General features: G+C 46.6%; 1 protein-coding gene across 4 annotated transcripts in view; it reads left to right on the forward strand.

The window, feature by feature from the left end:
- slc1a2b (solute carrier family 1 member 2b) overlaps positions 1–18797 on the forward strand; it is a 33866-nt gene that overhangs the window by 4011 nt on the left and 11058 nt on the right. For 3 of the 4 annotated variants that reach the window (XM_030427034.1, XM_030427032.1, XM_030427035.1), the window contains 2 exons: positions 15928–16067; positions 17792–17944. In XM_030427034.1, the coding sequence (XP_030282894.1) occupies positions 15938–16067; positions 17792–17944 (283 nt within the window). In that variant the 5' untranslated portion in view covers positions 15928–15937. Of the gene's footprint in view, positions 1–12701; positions 13004–15927; positions 16068–17791; positions 17945–18797 lie in introns of those variants that run through there. The other variant, XM_030427033.1, reaches the window with a different exon arrangement.

The following is an 18797-nucleotide window of genomic DNA, read 5'->3' on the forward strand; positions in this document are numbered from 1 at the left end:
GTACGTAAAAGAGCCCTGAAGATGGAGCATATGCTACCTGTCTGTGGCCTCTCCTCTCCTCTTGCTGCTGCTCGGAGAGAGAAAAAGAGCGATAAAAAAAGAGAGAGTGAGAAAAAAAAGGGGGGGAGGCGTTCGAACAAGCTGGTGGGGGGGAAAAAAAAAGTAGAGGAAGAGAGAGGGAAAGGACAGAAGTGCTGCACGAGGAGAGGAAACAGGTGAAACAGATAGCAGGATGACGTCCACGGAGGTGTGTGTGATGTGTGTGTGTGATGTGTGTGTGTGTGTGTGAGCTCGTGTTGTGCGTCTCCATTCAGGGAGCGTCTCGGTGGGTCTTGCTGGCAGTCTGTGGCATCTAGTGCTCGAGTAATCCTCCTGGGAACACGCTGGAGCTGCCAAAGTGCCAACAAGCTCCTCTTTTCACCCTCACGCTCATACTTTTTTTTTTCCCCCTCCTCCTCTTTCATTGCAGTCCCTCCTAATTAACCTTAATATCATCCAATTTCATTTGTCCCTGCACTTGATTCTCCCTCTTTTGCTTTCCAGGCTTCCTCCCTCCTCCTCCTCCTCTTCCTCACTGTATTTCCTGATGTGAATCTTCCTGATATGTGAGGTTTCATGCTCTTTCCTCCCTTTTTTTCCCCTTCTTTTTCTCCCCCCCCCCCCTCCATTCCCTGCTCTTGTATTCTCGCCTATAGAATCAGTGTTTTGGTTCTCAGAGAGCAGAACAGAGTGAGGCCTTTCCCATGGGTTGACCAAACAAAGAGCCTGGCTCCCTTCACTTCTGTATGACTGCACAGGAACAGAAACAGAGGCATTCACCAGCGGGTCTGCTGCTGCTGGGCGGCAAAACGATAGATGTCCGACCCGGGCCGCGGTCGAGGCGTTTTTCTTCGGTTTCGCTGCGAGACGGCAGCGATCATTAAACCGCTCGTGTGATCTGTGTTGACATGTGAAGGATGGCGAAAGTGAAATCTTGGGTTTTGCCTTCACGTAGCTGCTCATTTGTTGCCCTTGCACGTAGGAAAAAAGATGAATCAGTGTTCAGTTCCATAAAACAAGTATCGGGTCTGAGAATGATCATGATGTGTGAATTCACTCTCCCAAAGAAACCACCTGTCAGCTGTCACGTGGACGTAGAGTCGGTGGGATTTACTTTATTGCAGCAAATGTTGGTGGAAACTTGCCGCGGTGTAGAGCGTACAACACAGCATACTATGCCAACAAGCATGAAAATAAAACTTGACAAAATAGTTGAAATAAATACAAAATAGGCTGAAAATAAGAGACCTTAAAGTGTCAGAATCTACCCAAAATGTTCATGCAAAAGGCAGAACTCCGTCTTTGCTTGAGTGTACAAGAAGAAGGAAAAGCGTGCATTAATAAGACAACATGTTACAGGAGACATTCAAACATAAATACATAGAAACACAACAGAAGATGTTTCAAATGGAGCATCAGAAAACAATGAGCCATAAACTAAATACACGCGTTTTGTTTTTATCACATTTGTGCTTTGCAAACTGATTAATGTACATCACTTATTAAATAAAATAAGATTCCAATTAGATTCAACTTCAAATGTTGAGTTTACCTTGAAAACAAAGTCAGGAAGTCTAAAACCTCAGAGTGAACAAGCAAAGTAGACTATAAAATTAAAGTTGAGCTTAAAAGTTTAAACAACTTTGAATCATTAGTCCACTTTACTCAAGGACTGGATTACTTGAGGGTCGAGGTCACTTCACAGTTTAGTTTTTATCGTCAGTAAAAGGGGAGCAAAAACATATTGAGGTCACAAAACGCTCTGCAGCCCAGCACAAAGAGCATGTGGGAATTTTTTTTGGCTGGTTCCATCTGGTTTAAACAACACGGGTCAGAAGTCGCGGTCAGAGTCGCCCACACGTGCTCCAACAGCCGACCGCAAGCGACCACCGACGTTGATGAGATAACAGGGTCGAGTGTGAAAGAAGTAAAGAGTAAGTAAAGTTCCTCTGGCAGGCGGAGGAACTTCATCTTGCTCATATTTGCTCCGAGTTTAATAATCAAATATGTAGTTTTCTTTCCATATTCTCCAAAGAATGATTAAGTCACATCAACGTTTACATACATGTCGCGGGGCCCCAGAGAGGGATCGAGTCACAGTGTTTACCGCGGTACAGTGAAGGGGCCTCATCCCTCCCACCCCCCTATCGCCACTGCCACTGTCCTCATCCCTGAAAAAACCCCCAAACCACCCACAACCCATTGGCACCTGCTGCATCGGAATTCAGGTCAGCAGGGGGAGTCACGGAATTGCTCCGGGTGTGATTGGTAAAAGGGAAGAGGGGTCGAACGGGGGGGGTCTCGTTTTTCTTTTTTTCCCCCCCCTCTTCTCTTTTCTTCTCTTGGCACCGAAGTCCATGCCAACGAGAACAATCGGCCCCATTGTGGGGCGACAAAAGAATCATAATTAAAGCGCATCAAGTGATTCGTTCAAAACAAATAAGAGACTTCATCGGAGCAGTTTGTCACAAGATGCCGTCCGACAGATTCACAGAGGAGTAATATCTTCGTATAAAACGATGAAGCTGTAGGAGAAGCGCTCATTTGAATTTTCTTGAGAGAGACATTCACGTTGGCGGTTTCCGATACGAGACCACGTGACCTCACGGAATCCAAAATAGCTTACAAATATGTTGACATGAATTGTTTTTAGCTGTTTGAAACACACGTTTTATCCGAGGAGCTGCTTCTCTATCCTCCTTTTAGAGTAAGGCTTTTATGACAGGTCATAACGAGGATAATGGGAGGATCAGCGGCGAGCGGGGAATAAAGAGCCCGAGGATGAAGAGAGAAGGGATTTGACGATGCTTAGAGTTTCCATATGGTGACAAAGACGTGGCGACGTATCAGTCTCAATGTTTGATCCTCGCGCCGGCAGCCGGAAAACAAAATAGAAGTGAGTGAAAATATTGTAAAAAAAAAAAAAAAAGAAGTTCAAATTAAGGTAAAACTAGTGTCACTGCCCACTTCACCCCGCTCCCCCTCCCCCGGCCCAGCCACCTTCCTCTTCCTTTGCCCCCTTTTTACTATTCCACAAATCCTCAATTAAGTGCGTAATGGGCCTCTGAGGCAGGTTTGTGTGCTTCTTTGTTCGGCTCGGGGGGATCGGCCGGCATTAATGTTCCCTCTTGAGTATGTAAATAGCCCGAGCTGTGGGAGCGCGGAGCGGAGCTGCCACTTGTCCGCTTAATCGCGGAGAGCTCCATCACTTTTCGGACATTTTGGGGAGCCAAAACGGGACATGCATGAGAACTTGAGCATCAAATACAATGCCCACACTCGGAGGAGTAACCTCAGCACCCACGTCCCACCTCCCACCTCTTCCGGAAAACCCTGTTGCTCTCTCACCCTTCTCTCCTCGTCTCCCCCCCCCCACCAAAAAAAACCCCCCTCACCCCTCCTACCGCGCAGACCCCCTGACCAATCCTCCCCCGGCATGTGTGCTGCTCCCCACCGCTCGGCCTATCCCATCGCCGACGAGCCGAGCCGATGGACCCTACAGTCTAGTTTTGTTTACCTCACCCACTTGTCCAGCGGAACACACAACAATCCCCTTCATTGCATGTTTGTCAGCCCCCTTTTCAGAACGAAAGAGAGGAGAGAGAGGGGGGGGGGAGAGGGAGGGAGTGGAGGGGGTTACAAAAACAAAAAAAAACGAAGGAAACAATTAAACGGCCCCTCCTCCCCATGAACCCTGTGCTAGCGGTTTCCCAGCTCCAGATTCTGTGAACTAACTTGGAGGCCTGTAAAGTGGCCCATTATTCCAGTAGGGGTGGCGTGTTCCAAAAGCGGCTCGCCTCAATGGCCGATGAACACAGAGAGGGTTTTGTTGGACGGTTTCTGGCTCACCACATTGTGCGCTGGTTAATTAGGAGCTGCATCTATCTATCTATCTATCTATCTATCTATCTATCTATCTATCTATCTATGGAAGATCTTAAGTAGTGATGCAAAGTTAAAGGTGCACTTTGTAGTTTTGGGGAAGGATTATTTTAAAACAAAGTCTGTCTGTCTTTGTCTTTTCTGAATAAACTGAATAAACAAACTGGCCTTAAAGGATAACTTTTAAAATGTGTTTATATGTGGCGGACCCTGCCACCTTTCGTGCTTCAAACAGAGTTCTGGGGACCTTATTTTCCTCGGGGAACCGCTTAAACAGCGCAACAACAGCTGTTTTCGGCAACAAGGAAACGGGTAACCATTAAGTTACCATGAACTCAGTGATATATATCGTACGGCACGTCTCAGCGTCATATAACTTGGCAAATGTCCCGAGTTTGATGCTCTGACTTGAGAAAAAACATACTGTAAAAGCGTATTTCAGACTGGAAAATACAGTCTGAAATACGTTTTTACGATGATTCTTCCGACACCACGCGTCGCACTGTCATCATGCCAGGTTGTAAAAACTGGCTCTGACCGTCAACACAGAAGGTCGTTATTTGATGACCTTATGACACTCAAACAATCCATCTCTAGAATCACTTCCAGAGCTGCAGAACTCCACATTACAATGGGGTCTAACAAAAAAAGAAAGATCCTATTATGTATCAGTACTTGCTTGACTCTCCATTTAAGCAGATGAATCACTTTATTCAAATTGAGGATTTAAACGTTTTGCTGTGTGTAATGACAGAAAACATGACGACAGACATTCAAAGCTTCGTTCAAAAACTCCAAGCTTTTGGATGCTGTTGTATCCAGATGGATCCTGACATCGACGGGGACAAATCCAAGGTCCTCTTATTGTGCGAGGATTACAGTGAACCAGGATTTCGGGGCGGAATTTGTCTCGTATGCCTTAAATCTCGACGGGGTTTCGCCATCCTCTTAGCGGGCTAAGATGAGTGCGCTCTGGGGATTTGGCTGCGACTGGGATCACAGAGAGACGGTGGAAATATGCTTGAAATGTTGTGATCGTGATTGAGTGTGACTATAGGCAGCCTGTCACAATTAGGCAGTGGAAAAAGCCTCGGCGAGCGCGTTCCCTCTCGACGGCATTCCGGTGCTGCGAGTGACTGAAGAAATATTTACATAGTTTGACAAAGTATGCGGCGAACACTGACGTGGAAAGGAAAACAATGAAGCGAGGAGGAGCGGCGGGGGTCCCTTTGTGGCTTCTCACGTGTCAGTAACAGGCAGCGTTTGGCTCTTGTTTTCACAGGGTTTGAGGGATGTGGAAAAAAACTAAAAAAACCCTCCTGGTTCATGCGTGTAGATGTGGTTCTGAAAGAACAGTGTCAGGGAGGTGGTCCTGAAAGGAAAGCAGGCCCAAGGAGTCAGAGGCCTGAAGTCATTCTCACACAGTCTTACGTTGCAGCGCAGACTCACGTTCTGCTCGGATGAAAGAGTGAAAAGAAGACAGCGGTTTAAAGACAAAGCAACTTATGTCTTGGATCCCTTTTAGTTTGTATCTTTGCATAATCGTTTTAGGAGGTTTCCCTCCATGCATCATTACATTAGTTGAATAAAACTCTGCTTGCTTTCCTAAAAGAGTCGGCCGACACTTGCAGTAGGTTCACGCATAAGTTTTCATACTCCGGCAGGTTTGTTGGTGTCCCGTGTGCTTCAGTTTGAAACAAGAGCGCGGTTCCAGACATCTGCCTCTGCTGACATCGTGCTGCCTGTCAGACGCGCAGCTGAAGGAACTCTTTCAGCTGATACTTTAAGTTGTGATATCAGTCGTATGTTGTGCGCGAAGAGAAGGAAAAATGGGAAGCATAGAGAGAAAAAGGAGGGAGAGACGGTGAGAGAGAGAGTGTAATGAGGACGAGGGATGCGTACTTTGGATAACACGAACAGACACTTGGTGACTGAGGGACTGGCAGCTCTGTCACACTTCCCTGCTCCCCTGATATGCTTCCCCATTGTATTCTGGTCATCCTTGATGTGATGTGTGTAACTCACTCTGTACACAGAGACGAACAGAGAGCGGTTAAAAATGTCTTTCCAGCAAGGTAACGATCACACCTTTTAGCTTTATGTAGCACGGCCATATGTCATGTCTGCACGCCGTTCAGTGTGTCTTTCATCCACAAAGCACAGGAGCCATTCAAACCGAGCACTACTGTGTATGAATGTACAGGATACAACTACAGGAAACAGATACGATACTTTGAGCACATTTGCCCAGAGATAAAGATGAAGGCGTACCTGAAAACTTTCAAATGTGGCTCTCACATCAAATTACTTGGCTAACATTTAAGGTAATTTGCTCGTCACTACATTTTGAATGAATTCTATCGACATGTGTTTCACTTATTTTGCTTTAGACATGCCTTAACATTCACTACAGCCACATATCCAGGTAATGATAGTACATTTTCTGTAAATTTCAATGAATAAATGATTAAAACGACCCTGTGGAAAAGCCTTTACCTGATTATTTGTAGAATTATACGCTCAGGAAAATAAAGATACTCAGTCAAATTTGCACCTGAGTTCGCTGACCAGCTAGTTTTCATTGGTAGTCTCTTCGCCTGATGTTAATGGGATTCCTGGAATGGATAAATAGACATATATAATACATTTAAATTGCATTAGAGGGAATAAAAATCAATTTGCAGTGTTCACATAAAAAAAAGGCAAATTGAAAACATTTGAACATTTTAGGCTGAAGACAAACCTTTTAGATTTGGTGACTCATATGCTGGAAATGTGTATGTATGGATGTGTTTGCGTGTGTGGCCAACGGGCCTAGCTGGCTGAGGTAATGAGCTGTGTGTGTGTGTGTGTGTGTGTGTGTGTGTGCAGGAATGCCCTTTCTGTCAACACTGCGGGGTGGTGTGAGGAGAGCAGGGCACGGCCGGCGCTGCAGGCCGTGCTCCGTCCCCACAGACTCCAGTGTTTAATTAGTGAGAGAACATCCATCCTCCTTAGTCCTCTTATTGGCAAATCCTGAGTGAGACTCTAACCCCCTCACCCCGCCTCCAATATCCCGCAGGACTGGACCAGTTAAGATTTATGACCACAGATAATAGCGCAATATTCTGCACGTGTGTGTGTGTGTTTGCCGTTTACATGTACTCACGCAAACGTGAGTGAGCGCGCGGGGCCAGACAGCGCGTACGTACTCGTCTATGTGTTTTGATTCTGAGAGTGTGGCAGGTGAGTCTACTCATGTATGAAACGTGATTTGTGCACTAATCCCATTTCACAGGGCCAGCTGCCCGACACAGATGTCAGCTCTTCATGTATCCACCGATAACCTGATAACACGGGGGGGCCCCTTCGTTTTACTGTACGTGCGGCGGCGTGCTCCGCCTCGTTCTCCACTTCGGTTCATCGCTTCAGCCCGACCTTTGCCCAGCTCTCCCCCTCCACCTCCACTTACTGCCTCATCTGTTTCCAATCTCCATCCCTTTGTCTCCATCCGCACCTTCATCGGCCACACCTCCGCTTTTCTTTCCTCCTCCCTTCCCCCCACCTTTTTTCCCCCCCTCCACCCTTCCCCCATACATTGTTACACATCTATCTTTTTATTGCGTTTCTTGCTGTTTCACCCCTCCCTCCATTCCCTCTGCCTACTCTCTCTCTTTATCTGTCATCCCCCCCCCACCTCTCACCAATGTAGCGGGTATACCATAGCGGTGGTTGTAGTAGGGGGTGGGGGTGGGGGGGTGGGGTGGTCCTGCCTCACTGCCAGATTTAATGAGCTCCTGTGGGGAATCGGACTGAAGCCATCAAACGCTGCGTGCTGCTATATAGCCGACTCTCTTAAACAGATGCGCCTTTGCTAATGACGGCAGCATCGCTTCACATGCAGCCGGCGTGAACGCGGAAGAAGCAGCTATAGGAGGACGGGGGATGAGAGATGTCGGTGTCTGAGCTGGGCGTGTGACCCCTCGTCTGATGGAGGAGGCCGCAGTGGGAAAATCTCACACGACTACGGACGATCCTCTTTTCTCTGCTGACCTTTCATCTGTGCGGCTTCAGGCAAAAGATGGGGGTTTGGGGAGAGGGGACAGCGGACTGTGGAGTAACAAATTCCTTTTGGTCGCAGCTTTGGAAAACATAGCATCACAGGAAAGCCTCTGAGAACATGACGGAGGAAAGAGTGAGAGCAAAAACAGCTGAGACATGCGCTGTGAATGCCAGAGAGTCTGGAGGTTTGAATGCAACACGAAGAAAATAGGGAAGGAGACATAAAAGTGGAGCTGGAGGGGGGCGCTTATTTAATTATAAACGTGGGTTGTGGTCGGATTAGAACGCCACCAAACTAAGTCTCCGCGCAGATATTATGCAGATGAATGGGAATCACACGATTCATTCCTATAACGGCCACTCCACGGCATAATAGGCTGTTAGCACATAATTACAGTGGGATTGGTCACATCTGAGAGACCTATGCAGACTACAACACTAGCCTCAGGATTCCCAGAGGCTCCCTCTAATGACTGCCTCATTATGGGCACAAAGAGTTGTGCCAAACAAAGGGAAACCTTAGAGGATGCTGAGGGACAGGCACGTACAGTATGGTTCAGTCATGCGTTGCCAGGACGCTGATGCACCCCGACGGGTGGTAAAAACTGGCAAATGTGATGAAATTGTTTAAACAGGTGTTACAGCTGTTAAATACAACGCAGAAGCGATTTTTGCAGATTGCTGCGCATGATGGGTGGTAAAAAATAGATTCAGTTTCTTCCAGTAGAACTGTTGACACAGAAATCTGCCAGATACGGAAGACTTGCTTGCAGAGGTCGGCGTGCGGGGAGTATTGTGTGAATTCCTTGCATAACAGCGTTACATCATTTGACAACAGCGGTAGGTCTGAGCTTCAGCGCTGGAATGCTGCGTGCGCACCTTACAGTTTTGGTTAAAGCAGTTCAGTCAGCGTGAGCTTGAGCAGGTCTGAGGCTGTGTCACTGACCATGGTACTGAACGCCTGCCCCGCTGCTCCACATCTATTTGGAAAGGGTTAAGGGTTAGGGTTAGCTAACCTAACCCTAACCCTAAACTTTTAAGACAAGACTGCCCAAACAAAGCCAAGGTAGCTCTTGATAATCACTCTCAAGAGGAACTATTAGAAAAAGGTGTTATATGGTATGTAGATTGTAACGGTTAAGCAAAAGTTAAGTTGCACACTCGAGTTATATTGTGAAAAAAGCAGCTTTAAGCGTCCCCTGTTCTTTATACATAACACGAGACGGAGAGAGAGAGAGAGTGCTTTTTATTCGCGTAGAATAATACTAACAGCTTTTATGACTGCTAATATTTCCCTTTGCTGATCAACACTGGCACCAAGACAAAACTACAAACTGACTCATCTATTCTTCTGAAAATCGCCACATTGTTTGGTATTGCAGAATCTGTTATTCACTCTCCAGTCGATGATTAGCAGTTTTATTCAGTCCCCAAAAAACAACAAAAAAAAGTGAGTGACAGAATGGAGTTGACTTCCCATTCGACGTGCAGCTTCTTTGGCTCCGTGCCGCTCTTTGATCGCGCCATTCTCGCCCCCAGAGTTCAACTTGGAAGCGGTTCAAGACGGCTTTCAAGTGGACAGCTGAGTGACGCTGCACCACATACATTTAGTCTGGGGTCGCTCTTTTAAATGAACCAAATCAAGAGGTGAGGAGTTTTGGATGTGTTCGTTGATATAGGGACACCAGGGTCTGATATGAAATGAAACATTGGGCGGTTGTTGGTCTGGTGTTGTTGGTGGTTGGGATTAGTTTTGAGGACACTTCCACCCGATGGGAACGTTTTTTGTTTTTTTTCCAGGGCCCCTCTACTTATAGGAGACGTTGTTTCTCTCAGAGGGTCTTCTGTGTGCTGTTGAGCCGCTGGAGAACAGTAGGTTTACATCGCTGACAGAATAATCAAGTTTTGCGCGACAGTCCACACATCTCTCCGTCACTATCCATCACTGCATGCATTCATCCCGACAACCATCTCAGGATACATAATTGAGAGGCGTACGGTGACAAAGCTCCCCTTTCTTCAGATCTTGGAATTTATCTCCCACTTCCTATGCACAGCACAACCTGAAGTGTTTGCTGAGAGCTTCATTTGGGGAGGGATGGAGGAGGAGGAGGGGGGGGGGGGGGGGGGCTTTTTCACAGCTCCCAGGCAGCCAGTATGTGTGAGTCCATTTCTTCCCACTGCATGGCAAGTGGATGTGAGGCCCGGAGGGGCCAGATATATCCGGAGCCTGGCCCGGCTCCAGTTGTCTTTACCTTGCAGTATATTGTGATGCTCCAGTCATGAGAACGGGCATCGGGCCCCTCCGGAGACCAGTGGGAAACTTGTATTCTCATTTACATCTTCCTCTGTGCTATCGCATGGACAACAGCCTGAATTAGTTGGACCATGTATGTCACCAGTCACCACAGCAAACCTGTCGATGATTGCGTAAGAGTGAAGGGCTGCAGTTATCAACTAATAACTGTCGGTTATTTTGGTAATTGACGAGTTGTTTGGTCAGTAAGATCAGTGTCACTAAAATGCTCCTGTTTCGTCCACATCATAATTTCAGTTTACTGTCACTGAGGAGTGAAGGCATCAGAAAATAATCACGTTTGAGAAGCTGCAGTCAGAGAACTTGCACATTTTTTTCTAATAGATAAAAGAGTCAAGACGATAAATCGATTATCAAAATTGTCTGTGACTAATTTTATAGTGGACAACTCACCGATCAACCAATCGCTGCAGCTCTTGAACGGTGGCATTGTATGGCTTGTCACAGTAGCTCATTAATTATGCAGCGTGGACACCAAAGAGGCTCTTTTTAAAAATCGTCCTGTCAAAAGTTTTAGGGTGTTAGATTACTTCTTTATAAATGCTTTTTTTTTAAGTTTTAAAAGTGAAAATGTATTGGTGGCGTAAATATATAAAGTCTTTATACGCCTGCAAATCTTTCAAGCCCATCTTTATGGGGTGTGTGTGCCAGCTAAATGTTTGTATGCAGTGTGTGTGTGTGTGTGTGTGTGTGTGTGGCTGTGAGCTTCCTCTCTCCCCTTCATCCCCTTCCCTCTAAGCAGCAGAGTGTTGCTAGGACAACCCCTCGTGGTCCTTGCTGCATCGCAGCGGTCCTCAATACCAGCACTCAGGGAACCTCCTCGCACTGGGAAGGCAGCATAAAATCGGGATAATCGCCGTCGATTATGGGACACAATGGGCTGCAGCTTCTGAAAGATTCATTCATCCTGGAAAAAGAGACTGTGGAGGGGGATAGAGAAAGGGGCGCCTTGGTCCCTCCGCTGCTCTCCCACGGTGGGCACAGGCATGACATCAGTGAGCCTGAAAGAACTGGCATTCTGGACATGCCCACTGCCCTCCCTCCCCCCCCCCTCGCTATACCCTTACACCCCCTCCCATTTGAACCCCCCTCCCTTCTTTTCTCGCCCCTGCCAGTTTGGATACAGCGCTTGGCCCGGACGAGTTGGGGCCACTGCCACTGTTTGCGTGTGAAACAAAGCCCCTCAGAAGGAAGAGAGAGGAAGCAGAGAGCTTCACATGGTACCAGCCAAGAGCAGGGATGGCTGCCTCTGCCTTCCCCTCAAAAGGCCCCTCTTTTGGCTGAGAGGTGCTGGTGTGACCCCAGTACCCCCTTCTCCCCTAGTGTCCCTTTTTACTCCCCCCCTGTAACCCCTTCTTCTCTGTCCTACTCTCTCGCTCCCATCCCGAAAAAAATAACTGCTCCCTCTTCCCTGAGTGGGCCCTTTGAATGAGTATGACATGTCAAGGGATTTAGGATGAGTGATTTCTCATGACACAACCTTTCCCGACGGAGATGGGATTCCTCTGGCTTTTGTTGTGCGGCTGGTCATTTGTTTGAAGAGGAAATAGCTTTCCAACACATTTCCCTAATTAGAATAATGTGATACTGCTCAATACGATGTGAAGTCCCATGCTGCTGGGAGACTAGAGGGAAATCAGCGTGACGCCACCCTCGCATGAATCACGTTGGTCATTTGGGCTTTGGCGTTTATTGAATAGTGGGAATAAGTAAATCTAAATGTTGGATTGTGTGTGGGACTTGAATGCACGGACCTTAATTTCTTAATTTACCAGCATCCATCCTTTTTTTTTTTTTTTTTTTAAACAGCTCGTTTTTTGTTTTATTGAGAATATCATCGAATAAATCTTTAAAGCGAACGATTTCGGACGAGCGGCCTTGTGTAAGTACCCAGCAGAGTTGAGAGTAAACCTCACGTCGGTATGCTCTTTTCAGCACTGTGACATAATATGTCAGGGCAAACATTAACCTTTCATCCGTCGTCCATCAGGTTGACCTCAAAGCCCCAAACGGCAACATTATGGACACTAAACCGTCATTCCTTTAGTCGCTTATTCCTCTCTCTGCAAAAAAGGGCTGCCGACAATGCGCTACTGTCTGCACTGTGCCATTAGAAGGCATCATCATGCTCATCTCCCATGTCGCTGGATGAGTCTGGGAGCGTGCTCTCTGGGGGGATTACTGTATCCAGGGAATGGAGGGTCCCTGAGGGATTTGACTCTTAAGCCCAGATATTGACTCCTCCCTCCATTTCTTCTTTTTTTTTTGTTTTGTATTTATTTGTTGGATACGTGTGTGTGCTGTGTGTGTGTGTGTGTGTGTGTGTGTGTGTGTGTGTGTCTTGGTGTGTAGCTGATTGTGGGTGGTGGTGGTGGAGTCAGGGGGTGGGGGCTGAGGAGGGTATGCAGACATCAGGATGGGGCAATTCAGGTTGCTGTGGCTGTGACTGGGGCTGCCGTCTGGGCTGTGTTGACTCGCTCCTCTCTGGATGCTTTGGACGAGCCGGTGGACAGCTGAGAGCTGCTAGCTGTCAGCAGAGCTCTGGTGTTTATCAGCCGCCGGCTGTACCTGCATGGGACCTTATCTTCTGCTGACATCCGGCAACATTTTTGCATGGAGCAGTTGGGATTCTTCTAACGATTTCCTGTGCTGATTAGCTCTTAAAATACCAAAGGCTGGAGATTTGATGTATATAGCACTTACCTCAACTCCAACAGAAATGAAGTAAGTACCAGGCATCACATTTACACGTCTGTGCAGGTTACTTTTTCTGTTTATTCACTTCAGTCGCTTAATGTTTCCAATGTTTCCATGTTTCCTGTCATAGTTAAACATTGCTATGTTTTTACAGTACATCAGCAGAAACTATGCACTAACTTCTTTCGTGCACGGGTGGATGTGGAGTTACTTTATTACATCGTTCAGTTCGGCTGACACCTTGGTGTTGTTTTATTAAGAGCTTCATTAATTCTTCATGGCTTTACGGTCCTGTAATGCAATTAATCCGACTAAGCCCTTGGCCAAGATTAACCAGTTCATGAGATGATCCCATTAGAGACTGCGCAGAAGAAACAGTGTGTGTGTGTGTGTGTGTGTGTGTGTGTGTGTGTGTGTGTGTCTGAATGTGAACGGATGCTGTAAAGTTACAGAGCTTAACATCTCTGAATGATAACGTGACATGAACATAGTGAAAGATTAGAATTATGCAGAGCAGGGAGACTTTTAATGACGACTTAAAAAGCACATTATTTCCAACTGTTTCAAAATGAAACGTTCCTGTTGTAGGCTGATCACTCTCTGCTGTGCATTTCCGTGTCCATCTATCACCGGGTCGCACTAGCCCACTCTCTCATCTGTCTCTGACTTGGTGAGAGAAGCGCTAATGAGAGGATCATGACAGAATAATATCCTACCTCGCTGACGTCCGACGTCTGCTTCCTCTCTCTCTCTCTCTCTCGGCAGTGCTAAAAATAATGAAAGTGAGAGAAAAGGGTGCAAAATTCAATTAGCAGCACTCATCGCTCTCATGGAAATGGGATTACGTGGTGATGCAAATTCTCCTGCGTTTTATTTCTGGGGTTTTGACTAATTCATTCGACTCGTATGAAATAAGGTGGAGGTAGACGTGTGCTGGCGGTGCACTGTTCGCCCGCCGTTTGCATGCATTCTCTGCACTCCACGCACCACTTTGAAATGAATACGAGCAGATAGGGCTCAGTCCATCTGTGTGCCTGGAAGCTAACCATTAGCTCTTCCTATAGCCAAGCTCGCGACGCAGCAACACCACGAGGGCTGAGGGGGAGGTGTGTGTGTCAGTGTGTGAGTCCGTGTGTGTGTCTGTGTGTGTGTTCGAGTGGAATTATTAGCGAGTACTTAACGCAACAACAATGGCGCCACGAAGCCTTTGGTTGTGAGGAAGGCTCCCATTGATCTGAGCTCCCTTGTCTTTTCCTTTGATCAATTTTAAGCTTTGGAGAAAAAAAAAAAAGAAAAGGAAACCTGACAGCAAACATGATTGATATCAATGAAGTGGTCTGACTTCATCATGCGGCGTGGGGGGTGGGGGAGGGGAGGGTAAGAGTCGCCATTGAGGCTTCCATTTGTGAGTATTAAAGCGTGAACCCCAGGGGTGAGGTGAAAGGTCAGAGCGACATTATTCCTCCGTTTGCTCTTCTTTGTAATTCATCACGGCCGACATTTCCATGGGCTTGTCTGGGATGAATAGCAACACGCGGACGTTTCTGTTTCCTCGCAGACAAAACGACGTGTCAAAACCGAGCTGACCGTTTGATAGATTACTCCTGCAACATGTGGAGGAGACGATTAGTACGTACGCTTCGCTCTCTCATACCGAGCACCTGCCCGACTGGCATGTGACGGACACAGCTGGCTCCCTTCTCACCCGCAAACTCATTCATACATCGACGGGGACGACAGGAAGCTGCTCCACGCCGCCTACAATGGGGAAATCACATTTCATGCGATTAATTAGGCTGCGTGACTAAGACCCTGCTTCCTAGCATTGTGTTTGTGGCTTTGTGTGCTTCTAAACGTAACGTGACACAATCATAACCGAGAGGGAAGGCTTTTGAAATGAGTCTGAAACAGGCGGCGTGTTCGCTCCTTCTCTCGGTGCTTTGTCAAACTTTTGCACAGCGGCGCTGGCATCTGTTCCACTTCACCGTCGCCGTCGTAAATGCACGTCTCCAGAGGCTCAGCGGGAGATTTTTCGTCTCTGGTTGTCTTAACCAACCACCTCGTACCATAAAGGAGTAAAGACGTAGTATTTTGAATCCCGACGTGTCTGTTACAACTTGTGTTCAAAGCGTACGTTACAGGTCACACTCAGATTACATGATGTAGACATGCTTCTAATGTCTTTCAAAACCAGAGACAAATACAACTTTATCAAAACACAGAGCTTCTTTACAAAAGATCTCTTACAAAATGCTGTGCGTAAGAGAGACACAGTTTTTTAATAAACGCCCTGAGATGGTTCGTGTCTGAAGTATCGCCCCGAAGGACTGCACTTTTACAGCAGCAGCTTGTAGTCAGCTTCCATCTGTTGGCTGCAAAACCATGAACAGAGCCGGAGTGACAGCTTGGCAACACACTCGGAAATTTTATTTTTTTGATTGTGTTTTCATTTCAACTGTATCGTGGTTTTCAGAGACATTATGCGCTTGCAAATGATCCGGTGGATGTGTTCTGTTGTAGCTCCTCCACACAGTGACCAAACATGAAAGAACGTGGCCCTGTGTGTGTTTTTCTGAAGGGGTTCAGCTTGATGGTTTTTCTTTTTATGAATATGTGTCAAGGGTCAATGGTGGTTTTGTTCGGGAGGGACTGATCCATCAAATGCTGCTGTTTTCAGGCGTATAGAGACTGAGTGGAGGCCAGTGGATAGCACAACAGACAAAATCCTGTTGGGTAGGGGAGACATATTGGATAGTAGAAATATCCTGGTGAGGCACAAAGTAAACATTCAGGGATCTTTTTGTGCAACCTTTTCCCGAATCCTAGTATTAGTCTATTTTCTATCTCCAAAGTGAAAAAAAGCATTTTGGTTTGCTTCTCCAGCGAGTCTGACACGGTTTTGCATTTCATGAATACGTGTTTCATATGTTTTCTCTTTCTCTCTGTCGCAGTGCCAACAGTATGCCTAAACAAGTTGAGGTGAGGATGCACGAAAGTCACCTGGAGCCCATCGAGGCCAGGCCTCAGTCCAAATGTGCCAAAATCTGCTCCAAGCTGTTCAAGAACCTTCTGCTCACACTCACCGTCCTCGGTAAGTGACATCAAACTGTTGTGTGTTTTCTTTCTTTCTCCCCTCACTGAAGAGCTATTAAAAATCAAAGCATGCTAAAGACAGACACGGACCACCACTGAGCTGTTCTGGTAACTCATGAGCGTGATTATGCAGCCTGCTCGTAACATGAGGAGGAGATGCCATCTGCGCTCGCTCGGCGCACCAGACAGTAAGATGACTGGGTGTCCTGACCTTCCCGAAGCTCTGTGCCACCTGTTGCTATCAAAAGCATCTCTGCTGCACTGGACTCCCAAACAGCCTCTGGCGGTGCATGAAAAATATGGTGATTATAGCAGTGGGGCTCGCTGCGCCACAAGGGGACATTTAATGAAACGGAGAAAAGGCACAGAAGCAGTGATGCAATTTCTGGTCATTGGTCCTAAATTGGAATAAGAGCAGCACAAAACATTTAAACTGTGTTGCGTCTGACAGCTTTGTTGTCCTTCCTCATCTAACCATTTTATAAGCGTAGCCTGTGAAGATTTTAAAACTGTATAAATGCATATATATATATGTGTGTGTGTGTGTGTGTGTGTGTCTCGATCTGTATCCTGCTCGCATGGATGTGTGTTTGTGCGAGCATGTGTAATGTGTACATCTCACCCCACTTGGCAGGACTCTCGCCGGAGCAAGCGAGCCAGCACGATCATTGATCATCTGTCACTTGGCAGATAAGGGGCCTGAATGGGAACTTGCAAATGGGCCAAAGAGAAGGCACAGGAAATCAAATGCCATCCAAAACCATTGGGTGTGCCGAATCCACAGGATGCTGCTAGACTGGAAGATAGATTGAAGCACAGAGAACGGCTTATATTAAAAAAAAAAAAATAGCTGGAGGGCTTTTTGATTCCAGTGTGTGTTATTAAACAGCGTCTCGGGCTGTGTGATCTTTGGCAGTGGTGTGGTAGCAGGGGAAGTGCAGCCGCGGGGGGGGGGATGCTGGAGTTTTGTCTGGCGTGAGACAGACGGACACTGAGGCCAACTCGCCGGCCTGGTAGGCAGAGCTTCAGGGGGGGTTAGAGCACACAGAGGTCACCTTTAATTTCACTGTGTGGCAGGAAACAAACTGTTGGTCGGAAGAGACATATGTCAAGGGTCAACAGTGGCTTTGTTAGGGAGGGACTGATGTCTCAAATGCCACTGTTCTCAGGCCTCTGGAGACTGAGTGGAGGGCAGTGGATAGACAAGGTAGCAAAAAAACAAAACCCTGTCGGGTAGTAGAAATACACTGGATAGCAGAAATATCCTGGTGATGCACAAGGTGGATTTGAGATTAAGGATCTCTTTTTCACCCTTTTATAGAATCCTAGTATTGAGTCTCTTTCTCCCTCCCTCCCGCAAAGTGTGAAAATCCTCGAAAGCATTTTGGGTTTGCAGAGATTACGGATGCTTCACCAGGGAGTCTGACATGTTGCCTCCTCCCCGCTGCTTCAAAGATCCGATCTTAATCCCCCACGAGCTTTACTCACTCTTAGCAGGTTTCCGTTTCATCTCCTCAACCCACCGTGCTCTCAAAGTATGTAACAGACAGCCCGCTTTACAGCTCCAAATAACTGCGATGTTAGAAAATCACGGCTCATTCGTTATTTCATTGATCATATCCAAGTCTTTCCCATTAGGAAGGCGATGCGCCGTTAAGAAGTGTCTTTTCACCTTCATGTGTTTTGCAGTCTCACTCACTCACACTCCTTCTTGCACTTCAGGTGTGATCTTGGGAGCTGTATCAGGGATGTTGCTTCGCGTTGCCTCCCCGATCCACCCAGACATCGTCATGGTGATCGCCTTTCCTGGAGATATCCTTATGAGGATGCTGAAGATGTTGATCCTGCCACTCATCATCTCCAGTTTAATCACAGGTGCAGTATGATCTGTTCAGATCGCTTATGGAATGTTACACGAGTCGTCTACCGCAGGTGTCCTCGCGGTGCGGTATGCATCGGCATGACAACCAGAATGGCGGAGGATCGTTCTGCTGATTGAATTGTGAAGAAAGGCAGTTCAGTCGCTCTGCATTTAACACAAATAAAACATACCCCAACCTAATTATGGGAAAGCACGAGGAACTGGATCCCAGGGTCTTCTTATGAAATGTCTTGGAAAACAAAAGAACAACTAAACATAAACAGACTTTCGACATTTCACCTGGGTGTTTTTCTATCATGATATAAATCATCAACGTAGAGATGACTTTCTATTTTTTGTGAGTTTGTCCAAAGTTGGTCTTTTGGATATGTACATATAATTTCGAACACAGTTTTTTTCCGTTCATTAGACTAGAATAATCATTCTAGTTCTTTAAAACTCTTGGCCACAATGTGAGTAGCGGCACTACGTATATTTTTCTTTGTTCTTTTGTTTTCCATCGAGATCCTTTTGATGTGTTTGGTGTTTATGTACATGGGTGGATTCAGAGCTGCAGGACTCCCTCGGGCAATTCGTCTTATAGACCCATTTTCTATGTATAGATCACTTAAAGTTAGAAATGTTTTCCTTGGTGTCATCGATTATAGATATTGTATGTACTTTTGATTGGTGAGCTGTTGCATGTGATTGTGGACACACCTCCTGCACAGCTGTGGGTTGTCATGTAATTGTAGGCTGTATTTAAGCACTGTGTTACTTTGTCAGTGCTGCATCTTCGGATATGTTTTTGTATTAGTGGGAGCATTGATTTCCTGCATCACAAAAATAGACAAAAACAAGTGTTGT

The sequence above is a fragment of the Sparus aurata genome, chromosome 8 (assembly GCF_900880675.1).
Source record: "Sparus aurata chromosome 8, fSpaAur1.1, whole genome shotgun sequence".
Classification (NCBI taxonomy): domain Eukaryota; kingdom Metazoa; phylum Chordata; class Actinopteri; order Spariformes; family Sparidae; genus Sparus; species Sparus aurata.